The 23,472-nt window shown below is 43.2% G+C and overlaps 1 protein-coding gene and 1 pseudogene across 3 annotated transcripts; one reads left to right on the forward strand and one right to left on the reverse strand.

Annotated features, from left to right (window-relative positions):
* Positions 1–2,310: 2,310 nt before the first annotated feature.
* LOC118980444 (NTF2-related export protein 2-like) lies at positions 2,311–13,923 on the reverse strand (annotated as a pseudogene).
* On the forward strand, positions 12,807–21,819 carry GJB6 (gap junction protein beta 6). Of its 3 annotated transcripts, none has more exons than XM_037037162.1 (2): positions 12,807–13,311; positions 20,336–21,819. In XM_037037162.1, the coding sequence occupies exon 2, from the start codon at positions 20,351–20,353 to the stop codon at positions 21,131–21,133; it is 783 nt and encodes a 260-aa protein (XP_036893057.1). In that variant the 5' UTR covers positions 12,807–13,311; positions 20,336–20,350; the 3' UTR covers positions 21,134–21,819. The 3 variants fall into 3 exon arrangements, with proteins under 3 accessions (XP_036893057.1, XP_036893058.1, XP_036893059.1); XM_037037163.1 differs by lacking the exon at positions 12,807–13,311 and adding an exon at positions 13,584–13,980; XM_037037164.1 differs by lacking the exon at positions 12,807–13,311 and adding an exon at positions 19,611–19,792.
* The last annotated feature ends 1,653 nt before the right edge of the window (positions 21,820–23,472 follow it).

Below are 23,472 nucleotides of genomic sequence, written 5' to 3' on the forward strand. Positions count from 1 at the left end.
TGTATCTGATAGCTTGACTGTATCTTCACTGCTTAGTTTCATTTTTGAAGCTTTGATCTGTTCCTTCATTTGGGGGATATATATATATATAAACAAATATATATATATATATTTGTTTATATATATATAAACAAATATATATATATATATATTTGTTTCAGTGTGCCTGTTGTATAGTAAGGGGTGCAGCCTTAGGTATTTGCCAGGGTGGGGCAACATACGTATCTGTGTTGTGGAGCTGTATGTTGGGGAGCGGTCCAGGAGGGAATAACGGTGAGTGCTCAGCTCTTGGCTAGCTTTCAGTCACTTCCCCTGTTACCCACAATCAAATTCACCTCTTCTGGTGCTGATTCCTGGGTGGGCAGGTTTGTGTACACTCTTGGACCCTGTGGTTCTCTCCAGTGAACTCTCCTGTGAGGCTGGGAGTTTCTCCCACTGCCTCAACCCCCACAGGTTTTTTCAGTCAGAGGTTTCAAGGCTTTATTTCCCTGCACTGGAACCCTGGGTTACTCAGTCTGTCTTAGTCCTAAGTTGTTCCTTCTGGTTCATCCACATGCAAGTGTGGGACCACCTGGTCCACTAGCCACAGCCTTGCCACATGTCCTCTCTACCCCAGCTGCCTGTCTCTGCCTCTCCTACCGGTATGTATGAATATTTCTTTTTTAACTCCTTGGTTGTTACACTTCTATACAGTTCAATTTCCTGGCAGTTCTAGTCATTTTTTGTTTTTAAATTTGTTGTTGTCCTTCTTTTGGTTGTGTGAGGAGGGAAAGTGTGTACATCTATGCCTCCATCTTGGCCAGATGTCCTCTAAATTACTGGTTTTCAAATAGAGTGATAAGAAATATTAACTTTAAGTTGCAGTGTAGAAACAAAGCTGGCACATCAAGCTTAAAAACATTGAAACAATAAATTCAAGAATGAAAAAGAAAACATTTAAAGTTTAACCAAAAACCAAAGCTATACTTCTTTCTCCTTAGATGTTAAATGTTGAGACATAAAATGAACTTTATGGGCTAGTAACGATCTACTGCTCTCTATTTTCTTGTTAAAAAAAAAACCAAAACAAAAACAAAGAGTTAGCCATGTAACTGGAACATGTTTTAAAACAAAGCTATTTGCTCATAATGCCATATGAAAGAACAAATCATAAAATCACATACTTTTAAATGTAGCTAGGAAAAAAAGGATAATGTGGGTCACAGTGGAAAACACAGGGGACATCACTTACTCTGGGGATGGATGATACATAGTAGACTTTCAGCCTGAGGTTCACGTGGGAGACGTAAAAGTTAAGGATACACCAAAGAGAGAGCAATGGCTTCGTTTCCTGCTTTCCTGTCAGACCCTGCTATAGGGTCAGGTTTATTACTGACATTTCATCCTCATAAGTTCTTGAATAAACTGAAACATATATTGGTGTTAATTGTGAGGTGAATTGGAAAAACCTTTGAAAATAATTTTTAGAACAAAAGTGACACTCAGGACTATTTGGCAATGATACTTAACGACTTAAACCCTAAAAGTAGACCACATTTTTAGGAGGTAGAAAACAAGTACGAAAACTTGCCACTTAGTCATCTTTCCTAATTTTTGGCCAACTTTGGATCTCTGTAACTCTTACTCCCACTTCTCCCATTAAACTATCAGTCCCACTACTATTCATTACCTAAAGTTATACACCTAGAGCTGCGAAGAAAAATCTTTTTAAGAAGTTTTGCTTTTAAGTCACTGAGTATATGCAATACTCAGGTATCAAGTCAGATCATGTTATACTTCTATACTAGATAAAATCATAAGGACATATCAACATAGAAAATATTATATAACATGAAAAAAACACTGAATACCACTACATGTGATTCTGATATGTCAGAGCAGTTATGTAACCAAAGTTATTAATATTTTCATTGAACTGATTTGAAAAAGCCTTATATCAAAACTGTGTTACCAGTGTTTACTGAAAATAGGCATGTGTTCTACTACAAAATTAACCTAATAAGAAAACAATACTCCACTTCATCCCAGTTATGTTGTGCTGATATCCTGTAGACAATATTATAAAAGGATTGCATTTTTGCAATAGGCTGCCCCTAAAAACTCACAGTATGGTAATGCAGAATTCATGTGTTTATATTACTATAAGAAGGTCATTAGTGAAACGTATGTAAGTCATGTAAAACACTAGCATTAAAGCTCTTAAGGGCAATAACTCAAACAGGCAGCTGCTAGAGAAGGTGCCACCAGGAATTTTATACACACACACATATGTATAATACATATATGTGTTTAGTTACAGCACATACTAATTTATCATGCTTCCACAGTGAAACGAATCGATTCACATAAGTTGTTGCTGAAACTAATGACCAAAAGGAGAATGGACTTCTGCCCCCTTCGGCTGCTAGCCCAACGCTGGAAACAGAAGCAATCACTTGCAATCTTCCACACAGTGTTGTTAGGAGTAGCCTGAGCAATCAGTGGGAAGTTCTGATTGAAGAAGTGCTATTTCCATCAAACTTCACAGTTCCACTGGCCACGACAAGAACTGTAGTCTGGGCCTGTGCAGCTTGCTCATAAACTGGTTGGCAATCTAACATATTAACTTAGAGTTCACTAGAAGCCAATACTGCAAAAAAATTTGAGCTTCCAGCCCTGTAACAATATTTCTGTTTTATATTAAAGCAGTCTTGTCAAGATATAACTTGGTCAGTCCTGTCTTCTTTTGCCCATTGTCTCGTAGTCAATATTGACAAGTTATGGATTCTAAAATCCACAGCCATAGCGATCAGGGAGCCTGAAGCAATCTGTTCAGGCAGATTGTTCAGGCAATGGCAGCATCTCTGTCTCCTTGTGTGTCCAGCTCCCTTGGCTGTAGGAGGACCAAATACAAAAGGTAGAGAAACCCATCAAACACATGGAATTCTTTCCCCGCCCATTGTCTTTTGGAAGTAGCTTGGTCTGTGGTTCTCTGTCCACTTTCAGAACAGAACAGTGGCTGCCCTGTGGCCTCAGTTCTCTGAAAGATCTAAGAAGAGTTGTTGGTTTTCAGTTTATTCAATTTTTTTCAAGAGTGATAACTTCCAAGAGTTATTTTTTAACAAGAGTGATAACTTCCAAGGTCTCTTCTATACATTGGACCAGAAACCAGAAGTTCCCAAAAGGCTTTTAGGATGCATCTGTCCTTTTACATCCAGTGAGCATTTATGAAGTGCTACTGGGCCAGGTACTGTCCCCAACCTGCCTTGCACACCTAAATGTCCAGCCTCCTCTGGACCCTTACAAGACTAGCCCAGATGAGACCTCCCATCTCTACTGTATGTGGGATTAGTAGGGAAGGGAAGACAGAAGAAGGAGGAATCTTTATGGAGGAAGAGAATAAACCTTACTTTGAGGTCACCAACTTTCATAAAACCAACCACCCTCATGGACTATGGAAAACTGGTTATCCGATATTAAACATTTTCCAGTTTCCTTTTATCTTACTCTTCCCAGCTGTACCAGAAATAGAAAGAGGGTGCAGCAGCACATGGATCTGTATTATCAAGTCACTGAATCTGAGGAGAAAGAGACGAGCTGCTGGCTGGACATAAGAGGAACAGGAGAAACTGAGAGTCCAGGTGCCCAGGTAGTTCCATGCTGCCCAAATCCATGCACAGAAATAGTTACCTCTCTGTGTGTGGCTTAAATGGAAGAACATATAGAATATAGCAGAATGTAAAATAAGGTCACCCTTTACCGGTAGGAAGACAAGACTATGGGTTAAAACCTCATTAGTTCTTGCACAGGTTAAAAATACTTTAATTGATAGATATTTCAAATAGATTAAAATTTTACTTTTTTGCTACTTACAAAGAAAAAAGTTTGCTGAGCAAAGTATAACAGTGTAAACCTATTTGAGGAACTATCAAACTAGAGAACAATCCTTTAGAAGCACCTATTTGCCTAAGAACAATTGCTACAGATACATTTGTGTCAATTTCCTAAGAACTTGTGCCAGGCAATAGGTGTTTGGTTAGTCTTGTTTGTCAATAAATTGTTGAAAGCAATGGCTGTATCTCTTTCTAAATGCTTTAGAAACTCTTTGACTAATTCAGAATGGATGGAAAGGGGAGGAAGAATTAGGCTAAATTGATGAAGCTTTCTATATATTTACATTATAATACTTCAAAGTAAATAAAGTGACAAAATAAAGACCCAACCAAATAAGAACAGGCCAACTTAATACCTAACCTCCCCACAGGAGCTGCCCCTAAAAACTGCTCCGTTTTTTCTCGGTTCACTTCTCAAATAGAATTACTTTATCTTATCCTAAGTAGTAGAAGTGACTAATAATAATTTAAAAAAAAAAACAGGATGAGTTGGGCAGGATTAACTGTGACAAGATATGTTTCCCTGAATATTAAACCACCTAATCTTTAAATTGACAGAGATCTTGTTCAGGCCTAGACTCCTGAATGCTCCCAAAGTTTCCCAGCTTCTCCTCGGCTGACCACTCATGTGATCCTTGGGACGTTGTCAAGTCTCCCAGCAGTATCTTCAGGCTTCAGCCTGAGCACGCAGAGAGCAGGCAGGCAGCAAGAACAGCCAGAAAGACAGCTCTAGGGGCCCAGCACTGGCTGACGCAACAGGGAGCCAGAAACAAAGGTGCCACCAAACCTCACAGCCCCACCCACTGAGATCGGACACTGTCTCCCCAAACACACATAGTGGCAGCATCATCAAATTACAGCCTGGCAAAACAAAACAGGACAGGACTAGGGATGGGGAGGTGACAAAAACATGGATTGTCACCTGCTGACGTTTTTTGTTCAGTGAGTGAGAAATGTCATATTGGAATGGAGTGGGGCAGCACTGAGGCCTTATTACATGCCGGGCACTGTGCCGGGCCTTTTGTACAGATGGTCTCATTTCAGATCCCAGCAATTCTGTCAAAGGCTTAAACATCCCCACTTTATACAGGAGGAGACTGAAGAGAAAGGAGGGACAGAAAAAGAGGAGAAAGAAAAGGAAAGGGAGAAAGGGGTTTGCATGAGCACTTGCTAAGGCACTGGGTCCTGTTAGAGTTTTTATGCGTCATCGCATTTCATCTTTGCATCTTGAAGGTGACAACTTAACCTGCTAGGGACTGGTCAACAAGTAGAAGCTGGGACCATGTTACTGTTAAAGATAACACAGCAGGGATGGTGGAGAGCACGCTGAACACTGATGACCAACTGGGAGGTTAGGCCACAGACACATGGGAAGAGCAGAGGGGATGTGAGGCATTGGCTTCCCACAGGCAGCCTTCAAGCCCTTCAAGCTGACGGGTAGCCTGGAGGGAACTGAATGAAATTCAGTCTGAATTTTACCTGGCACTGACCAACTGGAAGGCCTCTTAAGTCACAGCTCTCTCCCTATAATATGAGGATCGTTTTCCCTGCTCTTGTGGGACTGTTGGAAGGCAGAGATAACACTTAGCTCATAGTATTCATTCATAAATAATAAGAACATTATTATTATGGGGGTGGGTGAAATGGGGGAAGTGGGTTGAAAGGTATAAGCTTCCAGTTATAAAATAAATAAGTCCTCAACATTCTGGTATCTCTCACCTGACCATCCATACCGAATGTTCCCATTCTCACATGACCCAACATCATGGTTTATGGTTTATGATTTCTACAAAAACCCTGTCCTCTGTCTAGTGGTGCTTCGAATCTTTTATGTTGTGATATTGCAGCATGGGCGGGAGGATTTTACGGAACATTGGGGTGCTCTCCATGACCACAGATAAATGAATAAAATATAAGCAACCGGTCTGGTGGGTTTTGAAAAGGTTGTTTTTCATCTATTTCTTCCACCCAGGGACTTTCTAGCAGGATGGCTATGACCTTATTTAGAAAGCAGTACCCAAACGTTTTATTTTAAATAGATTCACATTAAAAGCATAATTGTTTTAGATTCTGTAGGGGTCATGTAACTTTCTAAGTCAGTTTCTAACCTAGTTGCAGTTCATCTCTTTCACCTGCATTTTACTTGGTGTTTGTCTAAAGAAAGGAAAGAGGAAAGCAAGTATGAATTGTACTATTTGTACTAAATCTTGGGGATATTTTTGGTACATTTATTTCAGGGTAGGGTATTAGAAAAAGAAAAAAATTGTGTCTTAGTCTGAAGGTCTAAGTGATTAATACATTTGGCTTAATGCTGATGGTTTGTTCACTCTTTAAGATGAATTGGCTTTGAAAACAAATGAAGAACATCTCTCCCCCTTTTCTCCACCGCGTGTGCAGGTGGCATGCTCGGTGATCCTGCTGGACTCTAGCTGGAGTAGGATGCCGCTACCCCTGTGTTCCCGTGCCAGGTGTGTTCCCTTTCTTGTGTCTACCAGAGTGGATGCAAACAACTACGTGATCCATCCCAAAGACATCCCTAGTTAATTCCAGCTGATGGGAGACCAGAAACTTTGTAAATGGATGGTTTGATACTACTGCAAATAAAAAAAGGGCCTGGAACTTTTTATTCCAATAAATAAGTAAATAAATAAGTCGTGGGATGTAATGTACAAGTTGACTATAGTTAACAATATTGTACTGCATATTTGAAAGTTTCTAAGAAAGTGAATCTTGAAAGTTTCATCACAAGAAAAAAACTTGTAACTGTGTGGTGACCAATGTTATCTAGACTAGTGGTGATCATTCCATAATATATGCAGATATCAAATTGTTATGTTGTGCACTTGACACTAATATAATGTTATATGCCAATTATACCATGATAAACAAGAACATTATTGTTATTATTATTATAATTATTACCATCTCAATTTTGGAGTAAGGCTGGATCTGGCCAAGAAGCAGAGACAGAGAAGGCATTCCAGATGCTGGAGCTTTTAAGGAAGTGTTTAAGGAAGCAGGAAGTTTCTAGTCATCCAGTTCTTCCCTCCCTCTCCCCAGGTGGAGCCTTTTTTCCCCATCATTTTCTCTTACTTAACCCAACACTCAGAGTGCCATCTCTAAAACAATACACAAAAATTAGACTTGGCACAAGTTGAGTTAGGGACCCCCAAGCCAGGTACCGCTGTCCCCAAATGAACTGAAACTGTATGGAAGGAACACTGCAAACAGTAAAAAAAATCTCGTCAAGTGCCTTTCACAGGGAAGGACCCCGGCCTTATGAAAGAGAAGGTAGAAAGTAAGTGATCGGAAACATGCACCTGGAAACTAATAGGGAGAGTTGAGAGCACACTTAAGATATGTTGTTGTCTGTTTTAAATTTACTATCACAATTCATGTCAGTTTATTCATGATGCATTCTAATATTCAATGCTAAATTCTTTAACTCCTTTTTCTATGCCCTCAACTCAAAATACTTGTTGGTTATACACATATGCTGAAACTATCAGATCACGAGACTTAGGATTTGGAGACAGGTCAAGAAAAAAAGAAAACAACAAAACAAGATACAATCCACTGCTCTAAAAAGAGGCATTTTAGTTAATTCAACTCCTTGTCAGGGTGATCTCTTTTCCGGAATGTGCACTCATAGACCAATACCTCCAATATGGTCTTTGCTATTTTTTTAAAAAAGAGGAAGAGAAGTCATAACCTCAAATATCCTTAGTTTCTTCTAGTTCATTCTTTCATCTTTATTTTTCTTACAATAAATGTATCACATATCTATTAGAGGAAATTAAAATTGTTTGTATATCACTTAAAACTGATAATAGGTAATTGTTAACATTTTGTGGCAGTTTATTTATATTTGCATATTACACACAAAATTAGGATCTTAACAAGTCTCTTCTTTATTCAGAAACCCTCGTTTTATTCTCATATCCTTGGCTGATCTGTGGTGCTTTTTGCTCTGGTTGCGCTTTCACGGCCTCACGGGCACTGCACTTGCTGTCGACTGACTGGCTCCTCAGCTCCACTGAAAGCCCCTTGAAGGAAAAGTGACCTTGTCCACTGTGGTGGTCCCCAAAGCTTTGCACATGGTAGAAATCATCAGCTAGGAAGTAGAACGAACCCACCAGTCATGGTTCACTTTATGTGCCCACTTCGCTGGACTGGTGCCCAGATGTTTGGCCAAACATGAGTCTAGTTGTTGCTGTGAAGGTGTGTTTTAGATGTGACTCCCAATTAAATGGTACACTTTGAGTAAAGCAGATTACCCTCCATAGCTTGGGTGGGCCTCATCCATTAGTCGAAAACTTCAGAGAAAGGACTGATGTCTCTCAAAAGTGGGGGGTTGGGGGGCAGCGTGGAACTCTGCTGGCAGATGACCTTTGGACTTGAGCTGCAACATAAACTCTTCCTGGGTCTCCAGCCTGATGGCCAACCCTGCAGAATTTCGATTGGTCAGCCACAGCAAAATGAAAGAGAAAATAAGCAATTATGAGGTAATTCCTTAAAATCTCCCATTTCTCCCTCCCTCCCTCTCTCTCTCTCCCTCCCTCCCTCTCTCTACTGCCTCTGTTTCTCTGGATGTCCTGTCCCCACCCAGTGAGCTGCACCACCACTCCCTGCCTCTCTTCTGTGCTTGCCTCCCCCAACAATTCCCCTATGTTCTCCCCCAGTACTGCCCCTCGTACCTCTTTTCTGCAAGGCCCAGTGTTTAGACTTCCACCCTCTCTCCCACCCACATCCTTCTTAGGGAACTCACTCTCTCGGTCAGCAACTGTGCACTGACTCGATTGGTTTTCTCCATCAATTATACAGAAGCAGGATGTGGTTTGTGCACAGGGTGGTGGCCCTAGGTTGGGGGCAGAGACAATGATATGAGACAAAGGTAAGTAAGTTCTGTCCTGAAAGGATTTGACAATTAAGAAAATAATTGCAGGAGAGGTAAAGCAAGTATGTATACAACTATACCAGGGGGTGGAGCACATGAACAGGGAAGGTGGGAAAGCAGGGACCAGGGAAGGCTCGTGGTGCAAGTCCATGACAGATGGAAAGGATTCTGAGCATGGCTGGGGAAAGTGCAGGACCTGAATAGACAGGAGTAAGGGGTAAATCAAGTCAGACACAGGACTGGACTCCTAACTCAAGAGTTCAATAGACACACAGTCACATTTCGCCAACACCCCATGGTCAGCGTGTCCAAACATCACTCTTTCCCAAGTCTGCTCTCTTTCTACAGGGGAAGAGAGATATGATTCTCTTTTATGTCATTCAGGCTCAAAACCAACCAAATGTCTGACTCAGCTTTTCCCCCTCCCCAGTAGTAACTGTGTCATTAGTGTTTCCCAGGAGAGGAAAGCCATGTAGTCCAACCCCTATCCAGACAGCACCCGAAGGTCATTCGGTCTCTAGCAGATTCCTGCTCTGCTAGAAACTCACTGTTCTGTTTGCTGTTTGTGTTTCCTGCTTAGATAGTAAGTTAATACTCAGGAGTTAAAGTTAGAAAACTCGGGGGAAGTGGCTCCAGAGCTGTCAGCTCATCCTACACGGGACCTGGCAGCTTCAACAGCAGAGGAGAAGCACGCACCTTCGTGACACATGGAACTTCTACTGATGGCACCCAAAACGACAATGGCTGTTAGGCAGTCCCATCACACTAACTCTCAATGGATTGATTAAAATTGCCAGATGCCAGTCACCTAGAGCTGTCGTGCTCTCTTTCCTCATTTCTCAGCCAGTCTCAATTCCTCTTCCTGACCGACAGCGGCTCCACTCTGGCCCTGCCTGACCACTCTGCCTGTCTCCTCCCCCAAGCAAGCCCCCCACTCCAGCCAGGCCAGCTGGTCTCCCCCGTCATGTGGACATATCACATCAATCCCAGCTGCCACGTGCCTCAGAATTCATCAGTCAAATGAGTTTCACTCCACCAATCACAACCATGACTACGAAAGTGTCTACCAACAGGTGAATGGATAAGCAAGACATGGTATAAACATGTGACATTTTATCTATCCATTAAAAGGAATGAAGCCCTGGCTGGTGTAGCTCAGTGGATTGAGCACAGGCCCGTGAAGCAAAAGGTTGCCAGTTCGATTCCCAGTCAGGGCACATGCCTGGGTTGTAGGCCAGTTCCCCAGTAGGGGACACATGAAGGGCAACCACAGGTTAATGTTTCTCTCCCACTCTTTTTCCTTCCCTTTCCCTCTCTCTAAAAATAAAGAAATTAATTTTTTTTAAAAAGGAATGAAGTACTGACACACATTGGATGATGAACTTTGAAAACCTTATGATAAAGGAAAGAAGCCAGACACAAAAAGCCAGATATGTATGATGCCTTTTGTAGAAATATCCATAGAGGCAGAAGGCAGATCAGTAGTTAACCAGGGGCTGGGAAATGGAGAGTAACTGCTTAGTGGATACCATGCTTCCTTTTGGGGTGTTGAAAATGTTCTAGAACTAAACAGTGGTGATGGCTACACAACACTGTGGATGTACCAAACACCTTTGTACAGTGTAGAATTTGAAATGGTTAAGTAGGTAAGTTTAGGTTATATGTATTTTTACTTTAAAAAAGTTAAAAAGTAAAGAACATTTATAACTAATATGTTTCTAAGTGTGATTCTCAGACCACCCATATCAGCAAAGCTTAGGGTACTTGATAAAAATGAGTTTCTGGGCTCCCCCAAGCAAGACCCACAAAACTTGACTCCCACCAACTCCTGTAGTGTTGTATTGGCCTTTCAAAGCACCTCACATGACCTTTGCACACAGATTTGAAAATCAAACTATCAAACTAGAAAACTTAAGACAGGAATGCTCTCCTTCACGTGCCCAGCCTACTGGCCTGTTCAATACAGACTTTTTGTTGTTGTTGAGCGAATAGACATTTGTTCATCTTTGTTTAAAGGGAGCACACAGTTTTCTTTCTTTCCATATGTCCAGGACTATGTCAGTTACAAGGAAGAGTCCCCGTGCTGTGCTTCCACCTTGGACTGTGAGCCACACCCTGGGAGTGTGTGTCCACGCCAACTCGGGGGGAGGTGGAGTCTCCTTCGTTCCTTATGTAAAGGCACTGAGAATTTCTAGATTTCCAGAAGGGAATCTTCCTGCCATCCTTCACACCTCTTGGCATGGCAGTGGGAAATCCATCCTTCATACATTTTGTGCGGATTGACTGTATGGACTCAGGAATCACCCTTCATATGCAGAGGGGAGATATCAGTTGAAAGAATCCTAGGTCACCGATCAGAACCAGGGCTACAAAAGTCTTGTTTTGGGAATTATGTGACCGTAAGTGGACAATAATCGTCCCCTGAAATTTTTTTCACATCTGGCACTTGAAGTCAACGGTCTAGATGCCTTTGAATATCACTAGCATAAAATGTTTAATTAGATTTTCAGTTTTCACATGATCTCAACATATCAGTAAGTTTCACATAGTCCATATTTAATTTCTGCTGCAACAGGACCATCTGATGGAAAGTGAACAATGAGTATTGGGAGTAAATGTTGAGAAACATGTGACTAAAATAAGAAGCCAGCAGCACGGGACTAGTATTGATAACTTGAACAGGAAAAGAGATATTTTTGCAGTGTTGAGAAGATTCCCTTTTTGGACACCCACGCAAATACAGCTACTTTGATTCAGAGTTCTTTCCTGGATGGGTCCTGCAACAAGGTCCACTGGTCCTGAATGTCACTGCTCAAGACAGTGTTGCATGGCACCGGTTGTAGGCGGAAAACCATGGACAGTCCTGCATCGAAGCAAAAGTTGTTTGCAGGATTTTCTGCTACGCTGGCTGGGTTTTGCGATCAATATGCAACTACTCATGGAGCAGCACTTACTATGTGCAAAGCACTTCACCTGGTGCTGTGGGAATGCAAAGAAACACTTCAACTGTCTATGATCCCCAGAGGAAAAAATATAGTCTGCTTTTTAAAAGATCTTCTTTTGCTCTGCAAACAGATGTGCCTAGCTAGAGTGTTTTGGGGGGAAGTCATGGGGAGAAGACAGGAAAGAGGCCATATGGGGCAGGGGGCCCAGAGAGGACCAGCCAAACCTGAGGCTGGCTGAACAGTTAAGGCACAGGTCACACTAAGGCAGTAAATCTGTCTATGAAAAAGCCTAAAACAGGTTTTTGTGTCTCTCTACCCCTACGTGAAAGGCCATTCCAGGCGCCACCCCAAAGTGCTCTGAACTGACCTGCCTCAAGCAGTTTGCCGAGAGCATGTTCTCCTCTAATAAAATGTTTCATAAGGTGGATTTTCATGAAGTCTCGGGTCTTCTTTCACAACCCTAACAAGACACGTTAAGAACCACCACCAATCCTGTCGCATGAAGCAATATGGCCTAACAAGTAGCATCTGGTTTTGGAGAGGGCACCTTTAATTACCAAGCAATTTTGTGAGAGAAGGATGTGTCTGAACCTGTAAAGTCAGGTCCCTAAATAGCTTCCCACATTTCTACCCCACCCGCCCCTGCACCAAGCCCCTATGCCCACCCTGGGCACCAGAGCCCTGTCTATGAAGGGGCAGGGCAAGGGTCTTCTGGTGGTAGCTGGTGAGGGAGGCCCACTCTGCTTCCCCTGGGGGAGTCTTGGAAGTATGGAGGTAACTCATAAAAATAACCCCTTTAACTCCTATAAGTGGTTATTAATTAAGAGAAAACACCAGTCACCGTGCCTCCAGGCTGCTCTCCCAGAGAGGGCTTTGTAAGAATATCCGAGATCTACAAGAGGTGGCAGTGTCCAGAAAACAAGGACAATGTGTCCTGGCAAAACACAGCCAGCCGTTAACCCTGATCCCAAAGGGTCCTGGGTTGGAAGCCTCACCATAGGGGGCGGGCCCACCCACCCAGGCCCTCTCTCCCCGGCTCCCGGGTTCTGAGTGAGGAGTCACTCAGCAGGAAACGCAGGCCACCCCAAGCCAGGGACCAGGCCGGCCCGCTCTACCCCACGCCCTCTAAGGAGGACCCACCCTACACCCCCTGTGCCCCGACAGAGGGGAAGGCGAGAGTCCTGCCCTGCCTTCCCTGTTCACTCGGCTCCCCAAACGGTGGGTCTTATCCTGGGCCCATGCACCCCCCAAACCGTCCAGCCGTCCCTGCTACCCACAGGAAGGGTTGTCTTGCACCCCCAACCCTGCACACCTCACTCCCGTCCCTTCCCTCCCCACCCCCACCGAGGGAGGCCCGTCCTGCGCCCCGCGCCCTGGGGCGGGCCCTCGCTGGCCACCGCGCGCTAGCCTCTCAGCGCTCTGGGGAGCGTCAGGGCAGAGGCGGGGTGGGGCGCGGTTAAAAAGCGCCGCAGGTGGGGGGCGGCCGACTGCAGGTTGCAGACTCCGGCCAGTCCGCCCAACCCGCCGCAGCGAGGGCGCAACTACGCCGGGAGCCCAGCGCCCGGATCCGCGCCCGGACCCACAGTGCTGCGAGCAGGTAAGCAGGGCTGGGTGCGGCGTGATTGCGGCCTCTCCACGGAGCCCGGAGGAGGGTCTGCAGCCTGTTGCCCTCCTGTCCCAGTCGCCTTAGCTGGCGACCGCTCCGTGCGGGCCCTGTGGCCACCGAGTGGGTGTCAGCGTGCGACCTTATCAGCCGGGATCCGCATCCTCCCGGGTCCCCTGCGCGCCGGAGGAACCAGGACAGACTGGTTTATCTTATACCATAGAAGGTCCCCTTTGGCCTGCACAACAGGTTTATGAATACATCAAACCACGTGTCTGAGTGCCGGCTGGGGACCGGTGCCCCTTTCCCCAGTTCCTTCGCTGCGTTCGGGCTTGTCTTCGGCGTTTATGGGTAACTGACCAAGTTCCGCTCAGATCTGAGGAACAGAAAGCCAGGAGACGCCTGGCCAGTCCATGAGTCCCAGGAGAACTGACCGGTATGGCTGTGTGGTGTGCGCCTGAGGAACTTGCGAAACGCAGATGACAATAATACAATTACAGGACAATTACTGGACAACAGTAATTGTCATTGGTGACACATCTCAGTTAAAAGGTGGAGGCACCAGAAGGTACTTCCTGTCTGGAGAAGAACAGCCAGTCCCGCCATCGCGTGCCTTTTTGACTGGGCTGGCCTCCCTTCTTGGGGAGCAGGACCAAGTCTGAGGTGAGTGTCGCCTGAATGCGGCTTTGGGCCTGGAGGAGCTGGGGACCAGCAGCCACTGCAGGGCCACCGCAGCAACCTCCGTGTCCCCTGGGTGGAAACTTGCTGTGAATCTGGTGTTTGCTTGAATTTAACCGTGCACTGCTGTTCTCTTCTTTCAGTAGCCTTGATGCCACACAAGCGTTTTCTTCCCTCCCTTCTAGCACAACCTAACTAGCATTCTAGGAGAAAATGTCCCGCTGCAGCGCAGCTTCCTTAGAATGCAGGATGCTGTTCAGAATGGCCCCTGTGGAGAGCTTTGTCTGTTGTTTGGATCTGGATCTGGATCTGGCTGAGACTTTGGGGGTGTTGTTTGAACTTTGCCAAGGAGGAGAGAGGGGCTATGGAGCCAGAATATCAACACTCCAGCCTGCGACATCACTGGGGGTGGGTGTTCCGAAACCCGGAAGACCCTCATCAACCCAGCTGTCTCACTGGTGATTTTGCTATAAAACAAAATCTGCTCTGGGTAATAGTGTCTTGTTCTCTCTCTTTGTTTCTCTCTCTCTCTCTCTTTTTTTTTTTTTTTTTTTTTTTTACTTTTTCCTCTGCTGAATTGTAAGAGCATTAGGGAAGAACAGAACTTTAGTAGGCTTGACTAAACAAATTCAGCAGGGTGATGGAAAATTCTAACTTGCAAATCCTCACCATGTAGCTCTGACACTGTCCGGTTAGTCCAGGAGCCACAAGTGGTTTGTACTGGAAGAACAATGTTCTACCCAAGTTTCTTGGTCCATGAGGGAATGACCCTTCCCACAGCGACATTATTGTATGGGAAGGTTTCTGTTTTATTTGTTTGATTAATTAGAATGACTGAGTCCCTAGGTGGCCTTTTCTGTTTTTATTCCCAGGGTCATTTTACTCTGAATAAATGCAAATGTTTGGAAAAAAGAGACCAATTAATATAAATTATTTTTAACTCTTAATCCACTTTCTTAAGTGGATTAAGAAATACATGTAATTATATGAACTGTTGATTTTGTACTTAGACTCCAAAAACAGAAAAATGTTTTTATTTTTATTGAATAATTTTGAAGAAATACATAAACCTTAAATCCATTTTGTCACTGGCCATTACTTTGAAAGGAGAGTTGATGAAGTTTTGAGTCGTTAACTTAAAAAACATCTATCACCTTGTTTCTTGGATGATCTGAGATTTTTAGAGACAAAAGATAGAGATTCTTCTAGCCTAAGAAGAGAATTTGAGGGGTTTTTATTTTTTGGTTGTTGTTTTGATTTTTAAGACTACTGATTTGGGAGTAAAGGAGCATATCCAGTTTCTCAAACTCCCTTTACTTCTTTTTTTTTTTTCTTTAATGCTCTGGGAATGAGCTTGAGGCTTCAGGTTGGTAGTAGTACCATTATTATTTTGGTAGGGAAAAGAAACTACACTAAAGATTCTATTTTTATTTTATTGTGGATTCGAACTACGGGGCATCAGAAAACTGGCAGTACCCAGGCTTTCCTCATAACAGTTCTGGGGATGAGGAAAAACTACCCACCAAGGTCATGCAGTAGACACACAGGAGGAGTTAAGGGAAAATGGCCACATCCACTATTTTTCCCTCAACAGGTAACATCCTCACCTACACCCAGAAGCTGCACAATAGTTTATATTCATGTTGTTACGGTGTCACATTGGCTTCTAGGCAATCACATGGTGTAGAAGGAGAAAGCCTGTGCCGAGAGGAGGGAACCTTGCCCTGGCGGATAGGCTGGGAGGGTGGGGAGTGAGGCTCAGGTGTGTCGTCACTGCCTTTATCATTTCAAACTTTTCAACTCTCCAAACGAACATGCAAATTGTGAGGAGTGTGTTCTGTTCTCAGTCTATCGAATATTTGCTGACTGACTTTGAAAGGGTCATCCTGGTGTGCGCTGGGGTAACACTGGTGTTTGGGGCTTCGGTTTTGGTTCCGTCATTGGGGTAACTAAAATGCCATCATCAAGCAAACTAGTTATGATTAAATTCTTAAGTAAGAAATTTTCAAACAATCAAGACATTTCATTACTGAAACCGAATGTTGATAGACTTAAATTCTTTGAATTGTGAAAGAAGAACAGTCTATCTTCATAATACTGTGTGTATCATCAGAAATAAGGTCAATGGCTGACTTGTTTTTAGAGGTAAATATTTGGGACTGGAGCTTTGGTACCAAGAATGCACTGTGGATAGTTAGATGTACTGCAAATCCGAATCCAGTGTACCTTAGTGCATTTGAATGGGACTATATTCTCGTACGTTGACAACTATAGAAGCTAAGTATACCTATTCTTTCCTTAAAAGAGAGCCAGAAAGGAGCCAGTTAAACCTCTCTGATTTACATGGAGAGGGTTGATATTTTCTTTTTTACTGGAAAAGCTGCTCCTAAGTGGCTGCCCTGCCACCAGCCTGCCTAAAGCCTAAAAGGGAAGAGGTATTTGTTCACTGATACCAATGGCAAGGGTCCCCCAATGGGTGTTGATAGTGGAAAGTAGTTCTCAAAGAGTATGAGGCCTTCAAATGTCCTATAACCAAACTGTTTATAATGGTTCACCCCAGGGGGAGGTTGAGGGCCAGTGGGGTGCCCCAGCTCCCCCAGCAGGGTGGCCTCACCCACCCAGGGACAGGGCAGGAGGGGCAAGTGCCGTCAGGGCCTCCTTTTAAATTTGCAGAATCTTCTGCTCTCTGACAGCCTGTTGGGAACAGGCAGAGTGTCCAGTGGGCAGCAGGGCTTGCCTGTGACTGCAGCATTGTGTCAGGGCCATACCCCAGACCCTCCTCCTAACACTGTGTGAGGAGTTCTCCTCCTGCTCTTAGCATTCACTGGGAGGGTGACATGCAGGGCAGATGCCTGGCTTCTTGGGAAGCCCTCAGCAATGATGGGGACTGAGCAACAAAATGAAAGAGAGGGCTTCACTGGAAGAAACACTGGCACACATTCACTGGGAGCAGGAGAGTGATGAGACTGGAAAACAGCTCTTCCTTTTCCAGTCATTTCTACCATGATAGGTGATAGGGCCTTGGTAGATCCTGCAGGAAGATACCTTGAGTCAGGTGATTTGTTTTCACCTAGTCGATTGTCTTGATCACTCATTTTCATAGTGATCTGGGCATTTCATTTCTTTTCCTTCCTTTAAAGGTGCAGATAAATTGCTGATCTCAAACTCACTGAGTGCTGTAGAATAGATTATTTTCTGTTCATTTTTGCCCTTTGGGAGAACATCTTCAAAGTGTATGATTTAAGGACCCAGAGAAGTAAAAAAGAAATAAAGCTACCACTGTCCCCATTATTCCTGTGTTTTTTTTAAGAAGGAGAAGCCCCAAAGAGCAGAAGTCAAGGATACTGCTTGTAGAAAGTAGGACCATATTCTTATGAGGGAATTGTGACCTGCTGACCTCAGCCCCTGGCTTTCTCCTCATTCGGGCAGCTTGACTGGTTTGCTTCCTAGTGGGAGAGGTAACAGGTGACACCAGGTGTGCTATTGTTCAGGCAGGTGATAGAGAACTCAGAGAGAAACAGTCTTTAAAAAAGACTTGTGGGGGAGTTTAAATTCTGTGCACTTTGGAGGTTTTGAGAAAATGTGACTTTGATAGATTGAAGACTTGCTCATTGGGCACTTAAGTAACCAAACTCTTAGGGGGAAATGTTTAATGGTTAATTAGAGAACATCTCATTTTAAATATAAACAGGATTGGCCTCCTAGGGGGAACTGCTACTGTAAAGTATGTTGAAACATCACGATACATGATTCTACCTCCCCAAATCTCGAAAGGCTTCCAGAGTAGAAAAAATGTATTATAATGACTTTCATAGGAAACTAAACATTGATTGTATAATCCATGTTGTCTAAAATGAATCTTTTAAATCAAAGTTTAATATGAACATTGACCATCTCTTAAGCCATGAGATAAGTGGCGTGTGAAGGCAGGGCTTAACTGTAGAGCCTGAGACCAGCCTCCTCAGTGAGCCCACTGCATTAGCCTTGGCAATGCTCGCATGGCCTCTGAGCCAGTGTTTTAAGGATGAGCACCACAGCTTCAAAGAATTCATGTCTAAGAGCTGTACCTATTTCATCATGTAATGATTTCATTTTCCTCAGCTTTTCCTTTTCTTTTTTTTTTAAAAGCAAAACCTGCCCCATATCTTGGCTATTGCAAATAATGCTGCAATGAACATAGGGGTGCATATATCTTTTTTAACTGGATTTCTTCAGATAAATACTTTGAAGTGGAATTGCTGGGTCATACGGTAATTCTAATTTTAATTTACAAAAGCCAAGATATGGTAGCAAACTAAATGTCTATTGACAGATGAATGAAGAAGTCAAGGTATATATTTACAATGGAATATTACTCAGTCATAAAAAATGAAATCTTACCATTTGCAACAATATGAATGGACATGGAGGATGTTTATGGTAATTCAAATAAGTCAGAGGAAGACAAGTATCATATGATTTTACTGTATGTGGAATCTAAAGAACAAAATCAATAAACATGCAAAACAGAAATGGATTCACAGATACAGAGATCAGCCTGGTGGTTTCCAGAGTGGAGAGAGGTTGAGGGGCAGTCAAAATAGATGAAAGGGATTAAGAGGCAACAAAGTTCCAGTTATAAAACATACAAGTCATGGGGATGTAAAGTATAGAACAGAGAAGAGAATATAGTCAATAATTTGTAATAACTACATATGGTACCAGCTGGGTAATAGACGTATCAGGGGAATCACTAAATTATATAAACATCTAACCACTATCCTATACACTTGAGGCTAATATAAAATAATACTGAATGTCAACTGTAACTGAAAAAGAAAAAAAAAAGGCCTGTCTCTCTGGATTCAATTCCTCATCAAACAATCCCCCCGCCCCACTGCCATGTGCCTCCAGGCTGTCCTCCAGCTGAACTGCTCCAGAACCCCCAGTGTTCCCTCCTGTAAGAGTCCTTCCAGGCTCTGCTACCTGGCCACACTCTGGCAGGTCATCAGCCTGCCAGTGTCTTTCTTGGTGTGACATGCATGGGTACAGCACTTCAGAAATGGGCCCCCAGGGAGCGGACGTACTCATCACCTCTTCTTGCCTCACCTTGAGTTTCATTTAGGAATCCTTGTTGTATGGAATGAATATCCTGCTTGTAAGGATATTCCTTCTAAGGGATACAAACACTCCTTAAGTAAAATGTTATGGTATAGTTATTAAATGAACCGTGGAAAGACAGCTAACTTACTGATGACATGAGAGGCATCTGAAACATCATTTTGACACTAAGACGCACTATGTCTGATGGTGACTGTTAGCAAACCCCTGATGGGTGAGGAGGTCAGCCGAGAAAGCAGCCTGGCCACAGTGTGCTCCACGTGCATTCAAGGTAGTCTAAGATGGGTTGACCAAAGGACTTTGTTGACTCCCTCCTCCCCTAAAAGGGTATGACATATTGTATGAACTGATTCTTTTGGGGAGAGGGCCTTTCACTTTCAGAAGAATCTCAGTGTTCATTATTCATCTTTTTTTTTTAAAGATGATGACTGACCAACTTTTTAGTCTTGTGTGGCAATGTAGAAAGTATCTGTTTGAATTGTAGCAAAAGTTCTATGGACATCAAAAAAGTCCTTTTCTTGCAGGACATTGAATCAGGGAGCTGAGAGAGAGTGAGGCTCCCTGTTGCAATAGTGTGGGTCTTTCATTGCAATTCCTGAGTGTTGATATCTGCTGGAAGGGAAGGCCATCATTGCCTGGTTACGAGAGAGAACAAGTGAAGGCTATGACTCTCTTCTGGAAGAGGATCTTTCCATAGGTGTAGTATTGGGTTTCTAAGAGCCCATGATGACAGCAAATAATGTTACTCAAGCTAGAAATAGATATAAATATCCTTTGTAAAGTAAACCAGCAAGTATTTGTTTTCTTACTTTTCCTTCTTAGTCTGCCAGGTAAACCAGATAATTTCATTCTGATGATTTTTTTTCTTGAATAAGCAATTTAATCACTAAAACCTTCTGTGGACCCTCTGTGATTTCTGGGCAAAGAGAAACTAATGTGACATGCATTCACACAGTGATTCAATAGGAACTGAGGAAAGAATTTGAATCACCTGAATTCCTGCATTCATGTCAAATAGCGATCTATTATATAATCTGAATTCATCTGAATGAAGATGATCTTAAATCCCCCCAAAAGTTATCTCTGGTCAAAAACCTTTGAATTCTTTAGGTTGTGCAATCCTTACCAGAAAGTCTCCTACCAGGAGTAAGCAAAATTTGCTTCAGTTTTTAATATAATTACTGTTGTATAAAATTCAAAGGAAATTTCCATTAATCTCCCTTTGCTAATCTTTGTTTAGGAATAAACCAACGCAATGGATTGGGGTACCCTGCACACTTTCATCGGGGGTGTGAACAAACACTCCACCAGCATTGGGAAGGTGTGGATCACTGTCATCTTCATCTTTCGTGTCATGATCCTCGTGGTGGCTGCTCAGGAAGTGTGGGGAGACGAGCAGGAAGACTTTGTCTGCAACACTCTGCAACCAGGGTGCAAAAATGTGTGCTATGATCACTTTTTCCCAGTGTCCCACATCCGGCTGTGGGCCCTGCAGCTCATCTTTGTCTCCACCCCTGCCCTCCTTGTGGCAATGCACGTGGCCTACTACCGACATGAGGCTGCCCGCAAATTCAGACGAGGAGAAAAGAGAAATGAATTCAAAGACTTGGAAGACATTAAGAAGCAGAAGGTTCGGATTGAGGGAGCCCTGTGGTGGACGTACACCAGCAGCATCTTTTTCCGAATCATCTTTGAAGCCTCCTTTATGTACGTGTTTTACTTCCTGTACAACGGGTACCACCTGCCCTGGGTATTGAAGTGTGGGATTGATCCTTGCCCCAACCTTGTGGACTGCTTTATCTCTAGACCAACGGAGAAAACTGTGTTCACCATTTTTATGATCTCTGCCTCGGTGATTTGCATGCTACTCAATGTGGCGGAGTTGTGCTACCTGCTGCTGAAAGTGTGTTTCAGATCGAAAAGAGCCCAGACACAAAAAAACCACCCCAATCATGCCCTAAAGGAGAGTAAGCAAAATGAAATGAATGAGCTGATTTCAGATAGTGGTCAAAATATAACTAGTGGTTTTCCCAGTTAGACATGTCAAAGTGCAATGTAGCCAGATCCTAACAGAATTGGTGTCTGCTCCTAAGGACCCTCTCTCTAAGCTAGAGACTTTGTCTTTATAAATGTCTTTCATAATAGATAGACCCTGGAGTTAATGTCTTATAGAATAACTTTGCCACTCATATACAGCATGAGCACATATGTGGTCTATCTCTGAAAACTAAGACAGGTTGACAACTGTGCCTTGAAGTTCCTTTCACATGTCTCTTAAATGGATCATCTGACATAGTGGGTATTTCTTGAGAATTTAAGACTCACTGTTTTGAAAAAGAATGTTTATCTAGAAATTGAAACTTTTATTAGTAAAAGATATTTTTATAGGGTTGAATGTTTTAGTTCTGACTTTAAATTTATATATTTTTATAATGAACAGTCTTCCTTACCTGGAAAAACATACAATGTTAGTTTTAAAATTATATCATCAGAATCTAAATTTTGAACTTACTGTATCTTGTAAATAGTGTTTTGCATTATCTATTGACAAGCTTATGAACTATCATGATGCTTTTCAGGTGGAAAGTGTTCATTGTACAATATGTTTCATGGCTTTCTGAATGTAGACAGAACTGTGTGGAAATGGGAAGCTTTTTAAAACCAGCCCATTTGCAGAAGTTGTGAGCTCCCCTCAATAAAGATAAGCCCCACTGCCTAAGCCTTCCTGTGCCTTCTGGATTTCTGTCTCATTTGGGCCACCATGCTGTCTTTCCCAGTGGGCTACTCTCGCCAGGGTAGCTGTGGTTCTGTGGGTGGAGTTGCTGCTAAGCTCATCGGAGACTCTTGCCTCCTCACATAAAATGAGCAGAGACCAAGATCAGCAGCCCACTCAGTCCTCCACTCAGAGAGGGGTTTGCTGCTTCAGCATGTGGAGGATATCTTCTGGGTCAGTGCAACCTGGATAGGAGGAGGTTGGGGAAGTTTTCAGGTGTTCAGCAAGCTAACAAAGTTTGCCTCAAAGGACTCATTATCTGAGTCCTCCAGTCCACGGTGGTTGAGAAAAATACCCACAGCTTCACTCCTATAAATAGAGAAAAGTTCATTCCTAGGAATATCCAGGCTGAACACAGATGCCCTTAGTGTGGGTGTCAGTGAGTCAGTCCCAGACTGGTCACTGTGGAGTAATAATAATAAATGCACCCATGCAACTGGCATAGCTAGCAAACACTATGCATAGGGACGCTTAATGAATAATGAATATACATGAGGACTTGACAGTCTCATGATTCTATCACACTAAAAAATCTAGTCAGCACTGGTAATTTCTGATTATCTTACCACGTTCTTTCTTTTTAAATACCACGTTCTTTCTTTTTAAATGGCTGTTTGAATGGGTATCAGATGAAGCCTGTGAACAGGAAGGAGGAAAATATCAGGGCGGATAAAATAGCTTTGGTGGCACCCCTAATCTAAACAGAAAAGGGGATTCCTTTCGACCATGCTCTTGGGACTTTTGGTCCCCTCATGACAGCCCTGCTAGTCCCTCCTTTTTGCTCTTTAACTTCCCTAAACGCACCTTCCCTCTGGAGCTGCCTCTGCACCACCCCTTCAAGGTCTGAGAGCACGGCCACATGTGCTGCCAGGACTCTCTCCCACCTGCTTCTCAGCACTGCCCCCTGAAACCAAGCCATCATTGGCACGATGATGCTCTGGGCACAAACCTAATTGCTTCTTCTCTGTTGTCATAGTTTTAAAACTCCTTGAGAGCTTTATCTAGATTCTGAGACACTGCCCAACTTAACTTGGATCTCCAGCTGCACCTCCACCTCGGGCTCCTGTACTAGCTTCTATCCCTCTCTCAGTCCCCTGTACTGACGATCTTTCCTTTCCTCACCTGACACTGTCCCTTATGAGATATTACCCCCACTTTACAGATGAGAACACTGAGGCTCAGAGAGGTTGAGTAACTTGCCCAAGGTTTCGTAACTAAAAAGTAGCAGAGCCAAGATTCAAACAAGCTCCAATAGTCTCAAAGTCAGTGGCTTAACTACCCCGCTGCACCAATGCCCACAGCTCCGTGCTTGAGAACACATGTAACGTGCAATGCTAAGAAATCCCATACACCTGTTATTTAGCCCCAAAAAGCATCTATTTATGCCTTTTCACTTTCTCACCTCATCTTCCCATTCCCCAGTCTGGATTATCTAAAAGCAAATTCCAGGCATTTCATTTGTAAATATTTCAATATGGGTCTTCCAGGAGTATAGACTAACTTTTCAAAACTAAAACACAATGCCACCAACCCACTAAAAAAATTCAGTGTTCATAATTCCCAAGTTGTCTTATAAATGCTCGTTTTTTAAAGAATTAAATTTG

The sequence above is a fragment of the Sturnira hondurensis genome, unplaced genomic scaffold (genome assembly GCF_014824575.4).
Source record: "Sturnira hondurensis isolate 20B ecotype Veracruz unplaced genomic scaffold, ASM1482457v3 Scaffold0022910, whole genome shotgun sequence".
NCBI classification, from domain to species: Eukaryota; Metazoa; Chordata; class Mammalia; order Chiroptera; family Phyllostomidae; genus Sturnira; species Sturnira hondurensis.